We start from the raw sequence: 23733 nt of genomic DNA on the forward strand, positions 1-23733 counted from the left end.
GTGCTCTTCACCTTGTGGGGCTGTCCATTCATTGTGATTGCTGTATTACGTACTGAGACTGGACATCTTAAAATTGATTTCAGAGATAAAAATGGGTTTTAAGGAGCTGTTTAAGGAAATGTTGGTTAAGCAATTGAAGAGATCTATGTGACAAATTATTTTGTTGGCTGTCTGTAGAGGTTTGGTTTGTTAGAACAGTTATTGTTTTGCAAGTAGTTAAAGCCTTCTCTGTGTCCTACTCTGTTTCATCCTCAATTGGTTTATTTTGTCTGGATGTTTTTGTTTGGAATTTGATTCAAATGTAATTCTTGTTTATATACTTCTATTGAGAATGTCAGGGGTCACATCTTTTCACATGGCGACATCTCAGTTCTTGAACCGCAGTGTGGAAAGAAAGGTGGACAGTTGAACATCACTGAGTAGGTAATGTCACCTATTGTAGAAGAAAAATTACAGAGAGTGCAAGAGGAAAGCAAATAACAGATGAGAAGGATAGCTTTATTGTATTCCTGTTACCTATTAGATAAGGCAGGTGCTGGTTCTGTAGTTTCTTGGTGGAGCATTGGATAGGAAGTGTCGTCAGTAGGTGGCGATGTTGTGATACTGTTGGTGACTGGCTTTTAGAAGCAGATCAGATCCAGAGAATCTGTAAGTCTGCAAATAACCACAACAGATTATCTGTTTAGTGATTAATAGAGATTTATAGATTTGTTTTCTGAGGCTAGTTCAGCTGAAGAAACAGAAAATGTCATGATGTGCCAAAGGTCTGTCACACTCTAAAGCTTCCTGCTAACTTGCCCTTCTGTGTTGGCGCTGTCTCTCCCTCCTCCCCCACAGCACTCCTTTCCATTTCTTAATGCCATGTCAGGGGATGTAATTCTGGTAGACAGGAGATAGGAATTTCAAAGCTCTAGCTTTTTGTGTGCAGAGCAGTGGAGTGATTGTTTTCATTTATTATTTTATTAGATGAGAAAAGCAGAAATTGAATTCTTACTGCCTCAGAAAAACCATCAGGTTAATCCTCTTAGCGGACCTACTGCATGCAATAAAATATACACAACATAAAAAAAGAGGAACAGAGTAAATAAATGTAAATGTTTGTCCTAATTAGTGCAAGCGTCTAGGTTAGATAGTGTTGAATCAGCAAGCTTTGGAGAAAATTGGTTCAGTGGGGGGGATGGGTGAGTACGACAGTAATGGATTTAAGCAGGGATGCAATAATAACATCTTATGGGGCACATTATTTTCTTTTGAGCTTTCAACAGCACTAAACAAAAATTCAAAAGCCGCTTCATCTTGTGCATTTAAGATATTAGACATGATATAACACTAAAGCTTCCCTTTTCTTGGTTTTCCTTTTAAAATTAAGTCTTAAACTGTGTGAAAAGTGTGTTCACTAGCGTGTTGAAAACTAGTGCCATCTCCTTTTTCTGTGGAATGGGTCTAAGCCAGCAATTTCTTTTAAAGTGCATAAAGAAAAATAAATCTTCGTGCATCGCCCTTCTTGCTGCAGGTCAGTACACCTGTAAAGATGGAAGGAACAGCCCCTGCCTGGTCTATGTGAGCTTCAACCACAAGATCTACATCTACTGGAGGGTGGAGCTGGAGAGAATGGAGTCCACCAACCTGCTCAAGGTGCTGGAGGAGAGGCCAGAGTTCAGGGACATCTTGGAGAAGCTTGGTGTGGGTGAGTTGCACAGTTCATTTGCAGAGGCTTTTTTAAACTGATTCTTAAACTGGACTGTTTTTATACATTTCTGTTCTGCTTTTCTGTACCCTGTACGTAAAAAAAACAGGGAGCATTATGTCGTTTAGGACAGTGATCCAAAACACACAGCAGGAATGTCTAGTATTAAAGCAGAGGAAATAAACTGGATGAAAAAGCCACCAGAATCCCAAGATTGAAATCTAATAGAGGTGGGCACTTCCTTATAGAATACTTTGGTCATCAAAACTGACCAAAGCAAGAACTCATTATTTTCAGCTACCACTACCAGCTACAGCGTACTGTATAAACATTATGTTAACATGTTATCATTAATAATGTTTGAAAACATTATTGTACCTTGGTTATCTTTATTTTTTTAAACCATAATTTCCATTTAGTGACCTTAGTCCACATTAATATTCCACATATTATTCCAATATTACGTGGATTTAAAGAAGTATTAAAACATATTAAATAATGCTACTGTTTCACTAGCATCTAACGCACCACAAATGCCATCTATCCATCTTTTTAAGGTAGTGAACACTACATTCAGCATGCCGAAACACACAGCAGTATACGACAGTTATCGTATTGCAGATGGACATTTTGACACACATTCTGGATGGCACCACCTATAGGAAGTATAATATTCAGAATTTCTAGCCCTGTTTAAAATACTGTAGTATGTTTAGTAACAATATAGTATTGTAAGACCCCTGTGTGACATTAATTGATTCAGTAAGTATTCTACATGTCAAGCAAAACCTAAAAATCTGGATTGTGTTTTGGAAGTCATTGTATTTCCCCTTTTTGTTGCTTTGTTGACGTGTTTTAGCACTTTTTTTTATTTGCATCTCTACTTTCAGACTTGTAATCCTTTAGTGCAGGTCCCTGTCATAACATAATCCTTTACAATTTAGGTACAGTTTAATGTAATTCAGCATTAGTTTCCATTTTCCTTAGTGTTACTCTCTCACTTTCAGTAGACAGCATTTCATAGTAACTACTACTTTGGTTATAAAAAAAATAAGCAGAAACATTTTTACAACTTCCACCTCACTTATTTTAGGTTAATCACTGACAGCAGGTTAATGCTGGAAGCCTAGTTTTACCTGCAGTGCTTCATTTCGGCTTAAACCTTTTAATCTATGTCACAGTTTCTTTCAGCTGTCACTTTCACTGAAGGCATAGATTATTTTTTTCTGAATTTCACTTGTAAATAGTGGCTACACAGTATTGCATACATTCTTCATTGGAACAAGTAATAGGTTTATAGGTTCAAACAATTTAAGAAGAATATAATCTTAAGGGGTTTAGACTATAATCTAAAGGTCTTTCACCTGCTTTCCCCTATCTGTATGCAGTGGTCAGCAAGTTCTGCGGTACTTCTCATACGAAATATCTTACTCTGTTAGACAATGAAGAACATGAAGTGTGCAAACAAGCTTGCCATCTTGTCCGGATGGCAGTTTTTGTTAGTTTATGTTGTTGATAGAGTTTCTTAGGGATAGGTGTGTATACCAAACTGACCTGATATTGTTAGCAATCTAGCAAAAATATATTGTTTTAAATAAATACATTTATTTTCCTTACTTCAAGATACAGACGTTGGAGAGATTACTTGGTTTGAAAAGTGTTGGTAAATGCAAAACAGTAAACTCATAAATGTCCTATATGACAAAGGTTGTCAAAGTTTGACAACATCTGTTGACATCTCCCTTTCCTGCTTTCCCTGCTGGTGACCAAGGTGGTGCTGCATCAGCCCTAACTCCAATCTCTTCCCTCTATCCCTGCCCAATCTTCTCCATCCACTGCCCCAGCTCACCTGACCTGATACCCTGGTGAAATGGTTTCCAATCTGTGGATTCCTCATCTGCATTTTGCTACCTGTTAAGCTGCTTTTTATGGGTTCTACACAGAGCCAATCTTTGGAACTGATAACTCCACCTCATTCTTCATTCTTTGCCCAAAACAATGTTCTCAACAATGCTAAAAAATATAAGGATACTAAGAAGTTTGAGTAGGGAGCTGCATCAGGATGCTTAGGCTGCAAAGGAACCGGTAACGTTTTATACCTTCTGAAAAACACATGCATGGAAATTGCACCAGTCTTTGTTGTATTGAGACAGTGTTGCGCCTGTGATGACACTTACAAACTCACTGAGCTCTGCTAAGTGAAATTGTTTTGTAAATGGGACTTTGTGAAATACATTTTGAAAAATTCTGTAAATTGCTTTGGATGACATCAATTAAATGAATAGAATAATGCTGAAACTGTTACAGGCTTTGCCAGCCCATGAGTTTATAGGATTTTTGCAGAGAATCCACAACATTGAAAACTATGAATAATTATTATGCATAATAATTATTAATTTATCACAATTATTAATTTGTAATATTTATAAATGTATAATAATTATTATAATTATAATAATTATGAATTATTATGAACATAGAAACATCTGCTTAAGATTACACTTTTATTAATATATTACTAGAAAATATACTTGCCATTTCTCAATGTCATTGTACATCCCAGGCCAGTAATATTAGCTGGAAATTAAATACTCTAAAAATAAGATGTTGTCTTTTAAAAATTGATAGATTTACATAGATACTGATCATGTCATTTTACTTTGCTTTCCATTATGACTTGCACCACACTGGAACAAAGTACTCATTTTTAAGTTATAAACACACAACACCTTCCTTTTCCATGTGGAATTAACTTCTACTTGTCGTTTGCTGCTTAACGCCGAGCTTTATTCTCTTATTTTCTTCTACAAATTTTTATAATTACAATACATTGTCTGTTTCACTAAAATCAGCACACTTAATTATTACAATTACATAATATTTTAATCCCTATCATTTAATAATGTGCAGAACAAAATTAAGTATACAGTACTTCATCTTTCACCTCAGATTGTGAAGCTCTGCTTTAAAGAACCAGCTTTTCCTGTTTTGATGTACCTTCAAATAATGTCCAATCTGTCCATTTTCTAATCACTTCGTCCAATTCAGGAAGCTGGAGTCTATCCCAGTAAGCAGTAGGCGCAAGACAGTATACACACCAGCCAGGATGCCAGTCCATCGCGGGGCACACAGACACAACAATGCAAACACTCACACAAGGGCCAATTTTATCAGAAGCCATTTAAGCTACCAGTATGTTGTTGGACGGTGAGAGGAAACCAGAGCACCCAGTTGAAACCCAAGTGAACACATGGAGAACATACTGTACAAACTTCATGCAGATAGCACCCCAAGTCCAGAATTGAGCACATGGCCCAAGTGCTGTGTGACAGCAATGCTGACAATTGTGCCACATAATGTGGTACATAGTACATAATGGCCCATTTTTTAAAAATACAATTAGTGTATTTGTATATTTGTATATCGTGTATGTAAATATTTTACATTAAAAACGTGAACTCTCAAAGTTAATAGTTTAATGAGTGAAAGAAGGTAAATGTTAGCAAAACCTGCAAAGAAAAGTAAAAAAAAACTTCATATGTTGATTGCATTATTCAATCCCCTGAGTCAAGATGTGGTGGAGGCACCTTTGGTTCGAAGTCCTACCTATTAAAATATCTGCTACAGCACCTTACCCCCTGCAGTGTCATGTGTGGATTTTAAACTATGGCGTAAGTTTTGGTCTTGAGAGCTGTGTTCTGTAGCTGCTGATCAGTATAATTTCAAGGGAGATTTTTTTAAAAAGTTTAAATGATGCCACACAGCATCACTCTTCATCCCAGACAGGATCAGTCAGGCTCAAGTAAAGTAAGGCCTTCATGGTGCAAAGTATCACATTCTGTTCTCAAAAGAAAGCCACTGTTATACAAGCAGCTTGAGAACATGCCCTTGTGAGATGTGGTAATGTTAGGATGAGCCCGTAGGAATTGCAGCAAGTGTGGTCCCAGGATTTGATCAGTGTAATACAATGCAATCAAACCCCTATCAATCACTATAAATGGTGTTACAGTATATAGTGACTAGACACTCCTGGCCAGACCATCACACATAGACCTCCCTATTGATCTTGACAAGGTGCCATGCCTCGTTTTCTCCCTGATCGTGGCCTGTCATTGATGAACTGTCTCCAGCTGTAATGTCTTGCCAGGTTAAAAATTATGGGCTGTAGTGTAGTGTAGTCCACCGAATGGCACAAATATATGGATACCTTAATAATCAGACCATATTCCTTTCTGTGCTTTTTTCCAACATTTTCAACATGCTTGACATTTAACTAGATGATTCGTCTCATGACCTGTGTCCAATTAACTTTCTCACTAATGAGGTGATTTATTGCTTATGCAACAGCCAAAGCCACTTGAGTGCATTATACTCTGTGATAAGTGATCCATTAATCAAAATCACACCAAAAACATTTATTCAGTATCCAAGATCTGTGTACTTTATTTTTATAAAAGCATACAGTACATGCATAGAGTAAGTGTTTTAGATGCTCAGTAAACTTTAAACATTGTATAATACTTTATTTTTTCTACTTTATATACTGTATGGTATACTTTGAGGCATTAAAACTGAACAAATTATAATGGTTACAATACTTACTGTATTTGTTGGGTCAGCACATGTCTGTGCTGTAATAAGAGCTCTTTGAAGAAAATTCAATGTACACCCTTAGTTACTCCATTTTGTATAACACTGCAAAGCTAAAATCCAGTTTGGCTTCATCTTATTACTGTATTATCATCCACAACAGCAACACATTGCAGAGCAAGGCAGTAAGTCACAATAATGAAATGCACAGTTCTTCATTATTTTGGTTTTTTGTTTGACATAGTGGAAATTGTATTCCACCACATCAAAGATAAGTGATGTAGATTAAGATTTACTTGTATTATTACCATTTTTTACTTCTTGACAGCTCAAAAAGTGAATTAATAGTATGTCTTTTTAGCAATAACTTTCTAATATACATATTCTATCATTACTACCGATATTAGTTATAAATATTATATAATTATTATTGCTTCTACTTATTTTGCTCTGAACAATTTCTCTCAACTTTGTATCCATTTCTATTCAGTCTGCACTGCAGTTGCTGAACTCCTACAGTCTGAACAAGCTGTGGCGTTGGCCACAAACTTTGCTTGCTTTATTTTACCAATTGCAATATTACAGTTTAAGTCTCTTGATTCCAGGATCACTAATCCTAAATAATACCTAGCCACCCCTAACCACCACTGTCACTGCAAGCATCTTTGATACACAAACATACCAGAAATTAACCCCATGGGAGAAAATGCACTCTAACTTCTTATTAAATAATACAATAATTGAATAATATTCACCCTGTGAGACTATAAGTAAGTAAATAGTCAGACAAAGGACACACCCTTTTATCTTGTATCTTGGGTTTGTATCTTGGTTTTCACTGATTTACAATTAACAATTTTGATCAAGATGCCTTGCTTTGCAGCCTTTGTTTGTAGGGATATATCTGGTGAAGAATATGCCTAGACCTTCCATATATAAATCAAATACATTTAATTAACATGTAAATACATTTTCTGTAGAGTATGTAACTGTTCAGTTAATATCATCAAAGGTATAATGTAGGATAATCTAACTAATGAGATAAATTTAATATAATCACCTGAACGTTAGCCCATCTACCATTTAATAATTTACCAATTACATTATTACTAGCATTACATATGTGATTTAAATTAATACATTGCAGCAATATTTATAGTGTTTACTGCAACATTGTTTGCATTCTTGTTAGCCAGTTTCCGTAGTTAATAATTGTTGTATTGCAGTCACTAAAGTATTAGTTACCATAGTACTTGCAGATACATAAATATCAATAGTAATGTCTGTTCTGGAGATCTCCATAATCATTATCTGCTAACATGTCACAGACTTTGCTGTCTGTGATTTTGAACAGGATGAGAAGATACATTTAAAACACTAAAACACATAAAAGCAAAACCATTGTCTTAATTCATAACTGAAAACATTTTTTCCACTCACAAATATGTTAACTACACGTTTTTCATCTGGTAGTGAATAAAACTTGCAAATTTGCAATCTGTTTTCACATCACATCAGAAACACTAATTAGCTGTTTACTCAGTCTGATCAGTCTCTGGAAAACATCACATTTTTATTACACTTTTCATCTTGGGAAATATGTAATAATTTACATGTTTATTTCTCTGCATTTAAATTAAAATGTAAAACCCCATCATATTCTAGGGATTATGGAATGATGTTGACATGCTTGACATAATACATAATATGATGCATATTTCTGCATTACTATGTCATAGTACATGAAGATGACAGTCAATTGGAATTTGATATGTTTAAATTGTGTACATTCTGGATAGTAGAAGAAAGCACTGTAACAGCTTAGCTCTATGTTAGGAGGCAGTATATGAGAGCAGTATAATGAGAGATGCATGGCTTCAATGTAGCTCTGCTATATATTATGCAGTGTTTAAATATTAGTGGTAGCATCAACATGGTCTCTCACATTATTACTCAGATAAATATTTGTGAGAAGTTTGCCATTACAATTTAACAGTTCTGTAAATAATAATTATATTCCACAGCACTATGTTACAAGACTCCATTCATATAGGACAAAAATCCCCACAGATTAACTCTCATTTCTCAAAACTACACCTTAATATTTTCCTACCTTAATGCAGAGAACCTACAGTATGTGTTGTTGTAATTCCAGTGTGAAAAATTATTTCCTAATTCCTTCAGTGAAGAATTCTGGAGAACAATTTTCTTGGTAATGATGAAGAGGGTTTGGAGGCCTTTTTGGAACATTTGTTTTGCTGTCACAAGTCCTCTCCCCCCAATTACCCCCAACTACCAGGTTGAGGCAGTGGACCATAGAAAGAGTTTTGGCATTACCATAAGGGATTCCTGAAAAATACTCAGCAGTGAACCGGTAAGCCTGTAATGTTCTGAGAAGCCTTCTTGTAACCAAAGTGTTCTTCTTATTTAACTTCATGCACAGGAGCATGGTCAGTGACCAGGATGTGTTTTATTTCCAAAAAACTACAATACAATAATACCAAAAATACAATATTTAATTTTGGGTAACACTTTCCTTCTGAAGTAGAAAACAGGATGGTCTCCCCCTTCTCTCACCTGTGATAAGGATGCTCCTAACCTTTTCTGTGAAGCATTGATTTGCAAGAAGTGCTTATTAAAAAGTAGGCACCACTAGTCCATTTCTCAACTCAGTACTTGGCTAATGTGGCTTCTACCTCAGTGATCCAATGAATGGTGTTAGGTGTCATTATCTTACCTGTAAGGGTCTGTTAGCATGCTATCCCTCTCAGGATATCAGTGCTCAATGGAGAGAGTTTGGAGATTAACCAAACCTGAATGACCTGAACCTTCTCAATGTGTGGTTAGATGTGACTGAATATTGGGTATGGGCAGACCTCATCCTACTTTTTTGTGAGTATACAGCTAACCTAGTATTTTCAGGCTGTCATAAACCTTTTAACGGTGCTGATGAGGTGTGATGTGTATGCCATTCTTCAGTGAAAAATATCACATCTTCAACACTGGCTGAAGTATATGCCACATGGGTTGTAAAAGTCTGTCCATCACCTGCTAAAAGCTAACTGTGGGTCCATGTAAGGCAAAAGGCAGGTGTTTACACTGGTTTAGCCCTATTGGTGTTAAGCAGTCCTGGGCTTAGTCTCGTAATAGTGGAATTTGATTATGCCCCTTTATGAGATCAGTAGTGTTGAGATAGTTGGCTTTCCCAGACTCTCAAATCCATTGTGTTAATGGGACAAGCATGAAATGTACTGTAGAGACCCTATTAAGCTTCTGTAGGTCATTACAAAAATGTCAGATTTCTTCAGGTCTGGAGATGAGAACAATGATGCTGAACCGCAGGTCAAAACATTCTTCAGTGACGTCGAACTCTGACATCTTTTCAACTTCCTGCCGCATTTCAGGCCTAGTAGCCTCATTGTAGTGGTTCACGAACAACAGCACTAAGTGAGAGGTGGTGTTATCAATGTAATTTTGTAATTCCCTGAATCCTCCCAATATTTTAAAAAGCAAGTTGAAAAAAACACAGTAGAATTTTGTTGTAGGAAATTGTAAGTAGACTCTCTGTTCCTCTGATAAGTCAGTCAAAACTACAGAGTGTGCATAAAGTGAAGCATGTTCACTTCCATAAGCAGGGTCTGGCTATTCTCACTGATCAGTACCTTTCCAGGTCTTTAATAGGTTTCAGTGGTAGATTTGTTCTGTCTTCCTCTGATATGGTTGGTAAATTTGATATTTTCCTGGTCCTGTTTGTTTAATTACCTCACAGGGTCCCTGCCATGGGGCAGACACTTTGCACTTATTAAGTCCCCATATTGAAACTGCCTGGACTGAACCCATAGGCTGGAAGCATTTTCAGCCTAGGCCTTCTTCAAGTGCTTCTGTATGTAACCACTGGAGTTAGTGGTTTGCATGATCAAGGAGGTTTCTGTCGGTCAGCTCATGTTTCTCACTTCTGAGGTGATATAAAGAATGACGTACAGTGATTCAAAGGGGGGGGGGGGATCCCATTGAGGCTTGTGTTACCTCCCTGATGACAAATATTAACAGAAAAAGTGGTAAAATCCAATGATGTATTGGTTTGAATTTAAATAATTTGAAATTGGGACAGGACAAGCAATACCTGTAAGTACTGAGAAATCGATCATGATACACAGTGATATACACATATGGCTTCCAAAAATACAATATTTAATTTTGTTAAATACAATCATAAAATATGCCAGTACAAGTGTATATACGAATCAGTCTGCTGTGATTGATCTGTGACACTCAAATGACGGATGAATCTCTTAGGATTGCTGGAGATGCGGTACTAGTAATAATATAGGGTTAAAATCCATTGATTATAAGACTTGGTTTAGTGTAACCTTGGAATAATCAGGCCCATATCAAACATCAGCATTCATAAACTCTTAAAAGTAAATAAATATCCAATTATGAAATGTTCAGTTACTTTCCGGAATTAATCTTTCTAAAACATGTTTGGAATAATAACTTACTTCTCAAGTGTAAGAATGTGATCATTGAATGTATGATTATTAAAATATTGAAACTGAGAACACTTGATATGTATCTTGGCTTGTCTAGTCATCATCCACTGGCTCTGTTCCAAAAGATGTCTTGTTGGCACAGGAAGAGAGAAGTGACTTCTGCTTAGCATTTTACTGAAGTTCACTTCTACAGGAATATAGTCTCAGGACTTGGAAAACTATCTAAATTGAGACTTATATGGGCACAAACTTACAAAGTCTCTTCACCTGTGTTTTGGAGCTGCTACGCTGAGAATACATTGCTGTTCATGCTGTTGACAAACGTCCAACTGTATTATTTTAGTGATCAGGTAAAAATATAATTGGGAGTTTGTCATAAAATGTATCTTATTGCAGAGGAAGTCTTGGGCAGAATTTTGGTTTACATATGTAAGGTCTCTCTGCCTAGCAGTTACTTTCAGCTAAGTTTGATGCAGTTTCTATACATGTTGTTCCTGTCAGGTTTCCAGGATCCCAGAGAGCATTGTAATCTTGTGCAGCAACTTTTTAGTAATGTAGTCATGGCTGGTGGTTTGATGTGCCGTCATCAGGTGTAGTGGGCATTGGTGAGTCACTCTGGTGCTGTCAGCGAATGTATGATATAATATTTCCCTGTCAAGTCTTTGTCTTGTCTTGATGTGCTACTAATTTTCTTTAAAAAAAATTAAAACGCTTTGATTTTTTTATTAATACCGTTGCAAAAATAAACTCTATTCGTGTTCATTGGTAAATGCTTTTTTTCACTTTTTAAAAATAATATTTTTGAAAGGGGCCTGTAAAGGCTTCTTTGACCAGCTTTCCCCCAAGGCATTTGTGATATGATAATATAACACAATACAACAACCTTGACCCTTATGCTGTGCAGAACCTACAGTATCTGTATGTGATGTAGCTGATGCCTGTGTTACTGATACCTGTGTGGTGTACAAGAGTCAGATCACTGTTTACTCCATGTTAACAGTGTGGGCAGCAGCAATAAGGTTTGAGCCCTGTGATGTGCAACAATCTGTGTAGTGTGAACAACTCTCTCCCTGATCATTGATGACTGTTGAATTAAGCCGGTGAATTGTCTCACACTTGTTTGAGAAAATAGTGTGGGAAGGGTGATACCTTCTGAAAGTGACATGGATATAAATAAAGTGCGCTAAAAATGACATCTGTTCTTTTGTGGGGGTGCAATAACGTGGGACCATGGCAGGCATTCAGTAGATTGGCAGTTCAGAGGCACAGCCAAGGGAATCTGATTCTGTTAGTTGCTTTTACTGAAGATATACAAAACAAAACATAATTCAGTTTACGCATTGACTTGGTAAACCAAGTGATTTTTACTGCTGCCTTTTTTTACAGGAGTTGGCTGCATTTGTTTGGTTTTATTATTAGGACTCTTCTCAAAGCGGAAAAAATGTCATGGTGAAGTTATTTCACAAAAGTTCCCTTTGCCATTAATGGAAATAGAAGGAAGAAATAGAATAGAATACTGTATATGGCTCTAGAAGAACACATAAATCTGGAAAAAGCCTGTGTGGGGAGTCTACTCACATCCTCGTTCTCCCTTTACTACACAGGAATTTTATTTTTGAAGAGTAAAGATAAAGTGAAAGGCTTAAATAGAAGACCTGAGATAAAAAGATATTTTCAATTATTTTTAAAACAAATAAATGGTCATTTGCTGGGAGCTTTATTGGTAACTAATAAAGCTTAAAAATTAAATTGCTCAGTTTAAACTTTTTACAATTTAAACAAGTTTACATGGCCAACAAGGGCAAACAAACATAAAGCAGAATTACAAGTCAAACAGGTGGAGGCATATGCTGCAGTCAGTCAGAGGTAATAACCTCAGTAATATCCAAAAATAATTACAAAAGGGAAAATGTCATTATCATGTTAACTGTAAAGTATTAGATAATGAAGGTCAATATGACTGAGAGAAAAAAAGTTTTCTCATTCCTTCATGATCATAGCACAGTATAGCAAACATATGACTCAATAATTTATAAACTGAAAACAGCAAACAGTGTAAAAACATCAGCTGATTAATTAATTAGGAAGTCAGGTGTTCGACCAAATTGTGGAGGTCTCAGAAGGTTAACAGTCAACTTATTTGTTTAGTTTTTGTTCACTTAACTTTTGTTTAATGTTACATATCTTACCCCTAGAAGTCTTCAGTTTAAGCATTTAGGTTGTGACTAAAAAGATACGTTTAATATAATATGGATATATCTTTTTGTTTTTTGTATCTTTTTCTCATTAACAATCATTCATTCACAATGGGGACATGTGGGAGCAGGCAGTTAAAATACCCTGATGTCTGAAGGAGAGGATAGCAGGCTAGGCTGACATGACCCAGCAGTGCTTTAGTGAAGAGTGACAGACAGAACAAATTCCATCTGTTCTTGTCTGCATGTTTAGACTGATCTGGAGGTGTCACAGGTGGCTCTGGAGAACCTGAGGAATGTCTCCAAGTGTGGGAAGAATATTTCTGCCTACCCAGTCCCATGCCTCTAAGTGGACCAGTTATTTATAATTGTTGGTACAGTTGTGGGTAAAATGTCTAGTTCTGTTTCCAGAATTAGTTGCATAATTTTGTTTAGAAGAAGAGTGTTTCATTTTAGATTAAATGTAATTAATTAAATGCTGTTCTGTAAATATTTTTTGCTTTGTCTATTATATTTTTCAGGGGCTTGTACTGAGGAGAAAATCACTTCCATTTAAAAAAAATAAAGTGATCTAGTATGCACTCTGGTCCATATTAGTACTGTTATATACATCTGGAAAAATATAATTGGATGGAAAGTGATTTATTCCTCAGTTTTATTCTGGCTTCAACAACAAGGTGGTAGGAACCTGCAGTTCTATTATGAAAGAGTAACTGCATTTTCTACAGTAGAAAAACTCATATAGTAACAGTGAAAGAAATTGTGCATGTGTAAAATACAGAAACATGACTGACAAAAACATAATTTTAGAATTTTAATGAAGCTTTTTTTTGGAAGGGAAGAAGTACTTCTTACTCTACCAAGAATTTTGTCTCCTCAGTCTTACGGAAACAGTGTTCTTAGCTCTGAATACAGGCTAGTTCCAGCCATGACTGGTTAAAAAGAGCCATATTCATTTATTATAAGGAATATACAGTAATGACAATTAGAATTTGTTTGCTTGGTTTCCTTGTTTAGTGAACATCCAGCTTTGTGTGAGTGAAGAGCCTAGCAGTGCACATAGCCCATGATGTAAATCCTGACCCCGTTCACTGCAGCCGTGTTTACTAGGAAATCTGGAGCTGAACTGAAGCGGCATGCTGATAGCTCTTTACATGAAAGGTCATGTCAGATGTGCTTTGCGTTACTCGCTGCTTCTCCTGCAGGCTGTTTAGGGGACTAGAGCACTGAGTGACCTAGTTGGAGGATGAGAAAAAGAAACTAGCATGCATGAGTCTTTAGGAACACTGTGTTTAATGTATTGCTTTTGTCTCACATGAAACACAAGCTCTTAGAAAAGGATCCGTACTCTGAGGCTGAATAATTGCATCTGATTTTGACAAAAACAAAATTAGAATGTGATTCTTTGTTTCCATCCGAGGGAGAATGACAGTGCGTGCACACAGAGTTTGATTTTTCTTGATGATCTCTTAGACAAGTCACTGAACAAAAGGTGATGTTCCTCAAATAAAGTTTTAATAAGCATTTTGAGAGGGATTTCATGTAATTATGTACATGTAACAATGAATATGAAGGGCTATTAATGGATGGTAGAAGAGCCAGCCATTGTTGATGTTGAAAGACTATGATCATTAATTCCCTTGCCTTACCTTTTGTGTTAAGTTATAATGATACGTCCTATTTGTAGAACATCAAACAGATTTTCTTATTAAACTGCTATACCAATAACTTGTATAACAGTATGATTTCATTGGGAATCAAAGCTGGCTTCTAAAGGAGGCTCCTAAGTACTGTACTGTAGCTCTTTTAGTAAAAGCCTGTGTCTGATATGAGTTTGATTACCTAACATGCACAAAATTGTTACTAGAGTGCTGAGTTTATTGCTCAAAGTCACAAAAATATTCCCTATTTCTTATGAGGAACCAAAGTTAAATAGCATAGCTTACCTGTCTATAAATACTGGGTTCTGTTTTGTCTGTATTTTTTACTATTTACTGTTTTTTTCAGTCAGTATTAGCCTGCCATGAGTGACTGTTGCTGTTTTGTTAATAGATTAACCTAATGCACGATTGGTTGAGTACCACAAGACCCTGAAGGTTTGTCTTTAGTGCTTCTAGTACCTGTAACTCTCTTCCATAATTCTGAGATTTACCCATCTCATTGAGGTGTAATCCACTTTGTCTCTTGAATTAGTCTTTGCCGTAGAAAGGTTTCTTCAGCACCCAGACATGTTATGTTTAAAGATTAAAAACAAAACTACAGTTCTTCATGATCTTGGCATGGTGCAGGCAGGATTCCTAAGAAACTACTGATTATGTCCTTCTCTTTCATGTTTTTTTCTATGGTATTTTTCTTTTTCTTAGAGTGTTGTTTATGCCAGTGTCATTTGTCCCAATATGGACAACATCATTTGGGTCTTCATCTGCCTTTACCAGGAGACAGTCTTGCTCTTTGGGCAGTGTTTAGCTACCTCAGCTCAAGGGAAATAATGCTTTTGGAATCAGGGTCCTTGATCTTTATCTCATTTGCAAAAGATTTTAATAATCCATGTGTGATAACTTGCTTTATTCTTTGTTTGGAAACAGAGGATCAATGCAAATCAGGATGTGCCTGTCGGTTCTCAGTCCCAATGAATATGTCAAACACCAAACAACATCAAGTTTGTGGAAAGGTTTTCCTTGTTAGTATTTTAAAAGTATTTGACTGTTAATGACAATGGGTGCAAGGTGGGGCACAGCCAGACACAAACACACACACACTCACACCAGGGCCAGTGTTTCCAAAAGCCAAATAACCTACCAGTATGTCTTTGGATTGTGGGAGGTAACTGGAGCATCTTGAGGAAACCCACATGAATATGGGGAGAATATACAAACATCACCAGAGAGCGCCTCAGGTTCAGAATTGAACCCAGGGTCCCAGTGCTGCATGCTGCTGATTTTTATAATATAATTATAATATAATATAATTTTAAGTCTGAAAATATTTTTTTTATGGAAGAGATCGCATAAAGTCAAAATTAACTTTCTAACAGGAATGACATTACCCCTCGGCCTTGATTAACATTCAGTTAACAGATGTGTATAGAACTGTAATCTGAGTACTGAAATTAACAGCAGACATGAAAACACCTTTAGAACAAGGCATCATGGCCGTTGGAAATTGGTGTGTGTGCCCTGGTCACACACAGTGGGTGTTAACTGGGCAAAGATGCTGGATTCATTGTTTCTTGCCTGCTCAGTGCATGACAGATGGTGAATCTGCCCAGGAGTGACAGGACCTGAATTAATGACCCTATTACAGCTGTCAAGGGAAACCAGCTGGTGAACCATTTTGTGTTGGAGAGTATTGAAAGCAAATAATGAGCCTTTTCTGTTATGGGTGTGTTTTATTTATTTAGCCATTTTCCCACTCCTTTTGAGCAAGACAGTCTTGTTTTGTGCTTTTATTTCAGCACCGATTAAAAAAAAAAAACTGATTTTATTAGGTGACATGCTTGAGTGAGACAACCCAAAGAAATGAATTTATATTGATTATTTTCTATGCCATTATCTGTCACAGTCACTCCATTTCCTTGAATTGAGAATTACTTCACTATAAAATTACCTGGTATTGTCTTTAATCCAATCAAAATTATCCATTGCTTGGTTGTTAATAATTACAGATTTTATTGAAATGCCTTGTACCTTTGAAGTTCAGTTTAAAGTATTGTTGAAAGCAGGAAGCATAAGTTTAATGTAGTATTTTACTGGAGATGATAGTTTGCATTAATTAAATTTTAAAGAAAATCCAAATTACGTTTAGGCAGCAGGGAGGGAATATTCCTGCCTCTGGCAGACAGTTAAAAATATAATTTGCCAATTATAAATTTTAAGCTGCATTCTCCTTTACATTTTGAATAACGAACTGTTTATTCTTTTTGAAACCTTATAATTTGGAATTAAAAATGCACCTGAATCTCCACTTACACCCGCATAAGGAGAGTGAGCATCATGCCAGATCTCCTCTGTCATGGGCATTGACATGTAATTCAAATATTTGTGGGGGGTGCTAGCCAGAGATTTAATATGTGGGCCTGTGACATACAATACCCCACCAATACCCCATTTCTGTGAAGTTTTGAGTGACCTGGGATTACAGTAGAATCAATGAAGCTGAAGACTCTGCAATAATGTGTCATCTTTTGAAGGGAGCTTTCCTGAGCATATAGACGATTCTTTTACTGGTTTCTCTTTGACCTGCTTTGTCAGTTACCCTATCTGGGGTTGTAGATCAAATTCTTATATCCTTACAGAGTGTATAAAATGAGACTGGGATTTACTCTGGTTTGTCCAGGCTTCTTTGCTGCCCACTTCATTTAGACTTGACAGGTGGAATCTTTTCTTGTCTTAGTCAACTCCCTCTTTTGATACATCAGATCCCCAACGGCCCCCTCATTCTCTGTTCCATCTCTTTTCCTGGATCTATCGGGGCTTTCAGGAAAAGGGAAAACAATCAGCTTTTCAAACTTTTTCTGTAGTCTTTTCCACTGCAAACTCTTTTGGGTGATTGCCCTCTGTGTCTGCTTCTGTAACTTAGTCCTTCAATCTCTAAGCAAATGTTTTTCTCTTCTCTCCCTCTCCTGCTGCTACCTACCCCTTCACACGTCCTTCTGTCATAAGGAAGAAACCCATCTGCTTGTTCATCAAGACATTGACATCCTTCAGCTGCCATCTTCTGTCTGTGGTGGCATCATGGTCTATCCTCACTTGTCTCTCTGTCCTGCTCCTACTGCAGGATCAGTATCTCTTACAGAGGCATTCTCACCCAACTGTTGCCTCTCCTCTTGGAGTTTTCTTCCCATATGTTCTCGATTGTTTTCTCTCAACCTGCTGATCATTTCAGGGCTGTTAGCTGTGAGCCTACCTTGAAGCAGCACTTTCCGCCACTTTTTCGGCCCCAGATGGACTTCACTCAACCGCTGTCACATTTAAGTGATTCTCTGTGTTTGATCTCTCCTGCCTAGTCGACAACTGTATCAGAGCCACTGACACGGGAGCAGGCAGAATCCATTTTATTCTTAGTTGATTTTCCCTGGTTGAGGCTTAGATCAGATTTGATATGATAGCGAGGACCACTGGTGTCTCACAGGTAAACATGCAACAATACTTCTACTTCAATAGTGCCTTACAGCACAGATAGCATCCATGGAAGGTTGGCAGGTATCCATACTAAACTATCATTTTTAGCCAATCAAAGGGCATTACTTGAATAGTATACATTTATCAGTAACACGCCATGCACCATATCCTGTTCTCATAATGCTTCTGCTAGTGTGCATGATTCTCCGTGGTTGTACATCTGCTGCTGGGCAGAAAAATGTTTAAAAATATCTATTCATATTTATGCCTGGGAAGCATTCTCAGTCCATTTAACATCATTTGTTAATGTAAACATGGTTAATGGATTTGTGTTCTCTTTCCCAATGTGCAGTGCTTTTTTAAAATATTATTTTCCCCTGTATAGTCTTGACTTGTTTAAATTATTAAGTAATTTTGGCACATTTGTACTGTACTTTCTCTAGTGCCTTTACTTTATGTGTGAAGGACTTAAAAGCTTATGCTGTTCTGAAATTACTTTATTCTCTCCTATCAGCAAAACTGCGTAGCCACAGGATGCAACAGGTCTGAAGGTTCAGGTTCAGCACTGTTAGTGAAACTCATGATTTGAGACACATTACTTTCATTGCCACCCTCTGTTTGTAGAGGATATTTAAGGTGATTTGATTTGCCCCAGTTAATTTGCTACTTAATGTTCAAGCCTATTACAATCAATTGTAGTGACGTTACCAAACCAGCAAGTGAGACAGTATGTTAAGGCGCTTTCAATAAAAGAGTTGTAGAAAAGTGTTAGGATGGTTCTATGTATCTTGTAATAGCTTAAAGAGTCTCTGTTGTCCTTTTTTATAAATTATGTTGCAGCATTTAACCCAGCTAAGGTTTTTACCTATGACCAGTCCCAAGTACTTGTAGTCATTGTCAATTTCTATAGCCTGACCATTAATTACAGGAGGTTAATAGCCTGACCAGGGCTGTGTCATCAGCAAATTTAATTAGATGTCTATTTGTGTGTTTGCTTCTACAATCGTGAGTATAGAAAATGTACAGTAAGAGGAACAAAAGACAGCCCATTGAAAATAACATCAATAATAACAAACACTAAACCATTGCTTAAAGGAGAATATATAAATATAAAAATATTGTTGTCTTTCTTCAAGACAAATCACTGAAACATTTGTATTTTTTGCAATGCTTAAGGTATTCTCTGTGTTAATAAAGTTTACTGACATTCTGAGGATTTTGTACTGTACATGCATAAGTTGCAGTTGGAACTGACAAATGTTCATAAAGGTTCTGCCCATTGTCTTAATTTTGCCTTTAAAAGTTATCAAATGTATAAGATGACTTAAATGTATTATGCATTATGAAAACATTTCTGAAATGATATAACATGTTACATATACTGTGGTATCATTATTGTTTGCAGCCGAATTATCTGTCAAATGACGCAAACATTATTCATGAATAATGCAATACTAGTTCTTCTTATAGACTGAGTGTCTGTAATTCTGCACTTGAGAGGGCGTCTAGGTTTCAGGTTGTCTGGCACAAATGCATTGTAGGACCCTGGGTGCAGACTGTGGCTTCTACAATCATTTTCTGGCAGGCATAGAGGCAGGACCAGACAAGGAGAAATCTGCATCTGTGGTTCTGGATCCAGCATATCATTTACGTTAAGCTTTTTAACATTAAGCTCTATTTCCAAAATGTAGGTGATTAAAATTTCAATTTGAGATAATTACTTCTAATTCTGTTCTGAAACATCCTATTTAATTTTCCATGAACTGCATGTTGTAGGAGAATAAACTGGTAAGGGAAGAAGGAGAGGAAGAGTTCTACTTCAACTACAGTGACATGCTTCCTTATGTCATCTGGGAAAAAAACTGGCTGTGCTGGTTATGTACTAGTCAGAAAAATGGCAAATTCACTTCACAGTACATCTACAAGTCTGTGCTGCAAATTCACCTTAAACATATTTAATGGAACATGGTAGAGGTATGTAAACAAAAGCCTACAGTACATTACCCTATGGACAACTGAAGATGGTTCAAGAGCCTAACTGTGTTTCTCTTTCTTTGTCTTAACAGAGCCTGATGATACCAATGCCGTCAGAGACTTGATCCACAATGTACTCTACAAGGAAAACAAACTCAGACAACCTTGAAATCAGTAACTCGTGTCTTTCTTTCTAAATATATTTCTATTAATAAAGCCTGGTGTGAAATGTCTTGCTTTTGCTGCTTTTTTTTCGTGTCTGCCATTGAAGGCTTGACTCATGTGTTTGTCACAAATATGGCTCTATCCTAGGACACTGGAAGGCCTTAAATTGATTCTTGTCGAGTGGCTTATTAGACCTGAGCAGCTTTATTTAAGAGTTTCTGGAAAAGACAGTATTTATGGGTTCAATAATAATATTAATTATGCTCCCCTGATGTGCAGCATCCCACCTGGATGATGTAAACTCACCACACATCAGCTATCAGTGGGGAGAACAGAATGAAGGAGCCAATTCATAGTTTCAGATTATTAGGAGGCCATGATTGGTAAAGGCCAATGGGAAATTTGGCCAGGACGCCATGGTAACACTCCTACTGTTTTTGAGAAACGCCCTGCGAGTCAGGACCTTGGTTTTGCATTTCAACATAAGGATGGCGCTTTTTTATAGTATAATGTCCCCATCACTATTCTGCTGCTTTAGGACCCACAGACCATAGGATGAGCACCCCCTACTGGCCCAACTATCACCCCTTCCAGCAGCAGCCTTAGTTTTTCCCAGGAGGTCTCCCATCCAGGTACTGACCAGGCTCACACCTGCTCTGCTACAGTGGGTTGCCAGTTGTGTGTTGCAGGGTGAGATTGCTGCTGGTAATATACGTGCTGTCATTAGAACTGTGCTTTTGATTAATACCAACCTTACAAAGATATATAAGTCCTCTGACAGAGTACAGGGTAAAGTTATAGAGATTTAGGCTATTGTGGGCCAATGATATTGATTAGTCTTTCCCTCTTCAAATTTCCTATCTGTTTTGTTTAGTCCAAGGAGTCTATCTAGAACTTCCTGTACAGTAGGTTTCCTTGTTGGCAAATTGAAGGAGTCTCTGAGTTACCTGAGAATATAATAGATGGTGTCAATTAAGGTCTGTGTGTACAGTATATAAGGTGCAGCAATCCAGAGTGGTTTGTTTTTGTATTGAGACTTAGGTGGGTGTACTGAAGACTTGGATTTTACACTTAAAGAAAGAGAAGGGTACAAACCTTTGCAAGATCATTGGTTTGAAATTGAAAATTATTGGCACTCCAAGATAATTATTACTAATATTTTTCCTAGTCTGGTTTTAGTTAGGAAGTAAAAAGCCAAATTGTTAGAGATTTGTGGACTTGCTCCTTTTTTGTATTGCAGCTCAATGGAAGTTTAGAGGAGTAAGGGTTACTAATCCCTTCATCTTGACAGGTTCACAAGTTGACCTACCTACATACCATTCCCATTAATTTAGTTGGTGAAGTAGTTTCTTACTGCTTTACCTGAATTGCTATCTAGTGGAAGATAGCTGGTGAACATCAGCAAGCAGGTGCTGCAGTTCATTGGATAATAAAGTAAGTGTCCTCCTGTATTAGTTATTATTGCATTAGTATTAATGCACAAACTTAAGGCGATTGGCCTCTCTTTGTGTGTAACATCAGATTCTTGTTTTCTAAGGTGTATAGGAAACTATGTAAAATATTTTAATTACTACATTTTAAATAAAACAATTGGCAGAAGAACCAAGTAGATCAAGTTATACAGTATGTTAAATGAAGGTTTTAATGGAGCATTCGGTTGTATTTGATGCTCGTGGCTATTGCAAATGTTTTAGGCACTCACAAATCCTATTTTGTCTATAGTACTTAATGCACAAGAGGGAATTTAGTAACATCTCCCTCTGATGTTTTCCTAACTAATATCTATTTAGCCTCTCTTTGGGGAGATACACAGGCCTTGCTGACATTTGAATAAGAGCAGGCCTAGGTGAAGGCTGAGTTACTATAGCAACCGTGTTCCTGTTATCCCATTTGACAGCCAGCTGGACACCTAACTGGGAACTGTGTGGAAGGGAAAGGGTTTTGAGTGTTTACACTGTGATTCTTCTGCTCCATTAAGAGAAGGACAAAAAAATAACTGAATTTATCATACTGTATCCAGGGATGGCTCAATTCCATTTGCTTCTGCACTGCGATACAAATGAGGCATCAAACGTTTAGTTATTGCAGTAGGTTCATAAAAAGTAAGGCATTGGCATTTCAGACCAAACTTTCTGGTTTAAAATGTTCAATTTTAAACCTATTCTTGAAATTGCCTTTTAAAACTCAAAAGTAAGTAGGCAACATCACTTGTATTACCTCTGAAGTGAAAAGTTAATTTTGGGTGATTTCTGTACCCAAGAAAGGCAGACCTTGGTTACAGTACATTAAACTGTTGCACTTGCTGTTTTTTATTCCTCCATTCTACACCATTACTTCAATAATCTTCAGATCAATTCAGTGATCTTCAGACAGTATTTGTTTTTCAGTTAAAAAGTTCTCTGTAGAATGCCAGCAAAACAACAAAGATCCAGATCTAGTTTGTACTGTATTGAAAAAAATATTTTTACTTATTTCAATATGAACTGCTATAGAAATAATTTGATAAAACTAATATTTAATAACACTTTTAAATATTACCAATAAAAAAACCATGTAAGGAAGATCTATACCTACAGTCACTCATAGTAAACAGGCAAACTTCAAGGGAATATAGTGTTTCTATGATATTAGAGCAGAACAGGCCTTTGTCATACGAGTCTGGGTACTGGTCAAATATAACTGGTCTTATCCATGATTCCATGTATCACAGTACACAGTGAAGACAGTGTGAGTGAAATGTGTTCACATCACCTGAAACAATGCAATAAACCAGAAAAATATTTCAGGTTTAGATGTTTACCATAACATAATGATAATTGAAGTTATAAAACTAAATGCTCTTTTTGCCAATGTTCCATCATTAACATGAGAGACCACATGTAAAACAAAAACCCAATTTTAACCCTTAACCTGAAAACAAGAGCAGACATAGTACAGTACACTAGATTTTGATATTGCCTTACTTTGTATTATACTCAGGTGTATACAAGATAGGATAATGTTTCCGTATTATTACAAGCATCAAGCATGTACCCTTCCAGTTAAAACATTACACAATTTCAGTATGAGTTGTGCTCCAAATCTTTGTCATTTTGCATCTTAACGATTGCAGTCACCCAAACAGTTACTGCACTTTGACATCTAGAAACACCTTACATTGGGGTCTTACTATATAAATGACATTTATAACACTGTCATCACCTGACACTATGGTAGCAAATGATGCTCTGCTAATTATTTATTGTGTGTTATTAATAACAGGTAAAGTGTTCTAATGTACTGTACACATTCATTATTAGCAGCATGTGTGTGCTTATATAGTCTGATGTCATTATTTTTTTTATTTTCACTATCGATGCACAAAGACCCCATCATTCCCCTCCTGCACCATAGAGTTTCACAGTTTGTATGTCTTGTGCCTAGTCTTGTGTCAGCAATGTTTTTGTAGGAATTGCGAAATTCCATTCCACAGCCTTCCACTGGCTGTGTTATTGACAGGGTTCAGAGGG

At 36.7% G+C, this 23733-nt stretch overlaps 1 protein-coding gene across 2 annotated transcripts in view; it reads left to right on the top strand.

The window, feature by feature from the left end:
• itfg2 (integrin alpha FG-GAP repeat containing 2) overlaps positions 1–20292 on the top strand; it is a 67496-nt gene extending 47204 nt beyond the window's left edge. For both annotated transcript variants that reach the window (XM_015353118.2, XM_015353119.2), the window contains 2 exons: positions 1514–1687; positions 20152–20292. In XM_015353118.2, coding sequence (XP_015208604.2) covers positions 1514–1687; positions 20152–20228 — 251 coding nt within the window. In that variant the 3' untranslated portion in view covers positions 20229–20292. The remainder of the gene's footprint in view (positions 1–1513; positions 1688–20151) is intronic.
• The last annotated feature ends 3441 nt before the right edge of the window (positions 20293–23733 follow it).

The sequence above is a fragment of the Lepisosteus oculatus genome, chromosome 7, assembly GCF_040954835.1.
Source record: "Lepisosteus oculatus isolate fLepOcu1 chromosome 7, fLepOcu1.hap2, whole genome shotgun sequence".
Taxonomy (NCBI): Eukaryota; Metazoa; Chordata; class Actinopteri; order Semionotiformes; family Lepisosteidae; genus Lepisosteus; species Lepisosteus oculatus.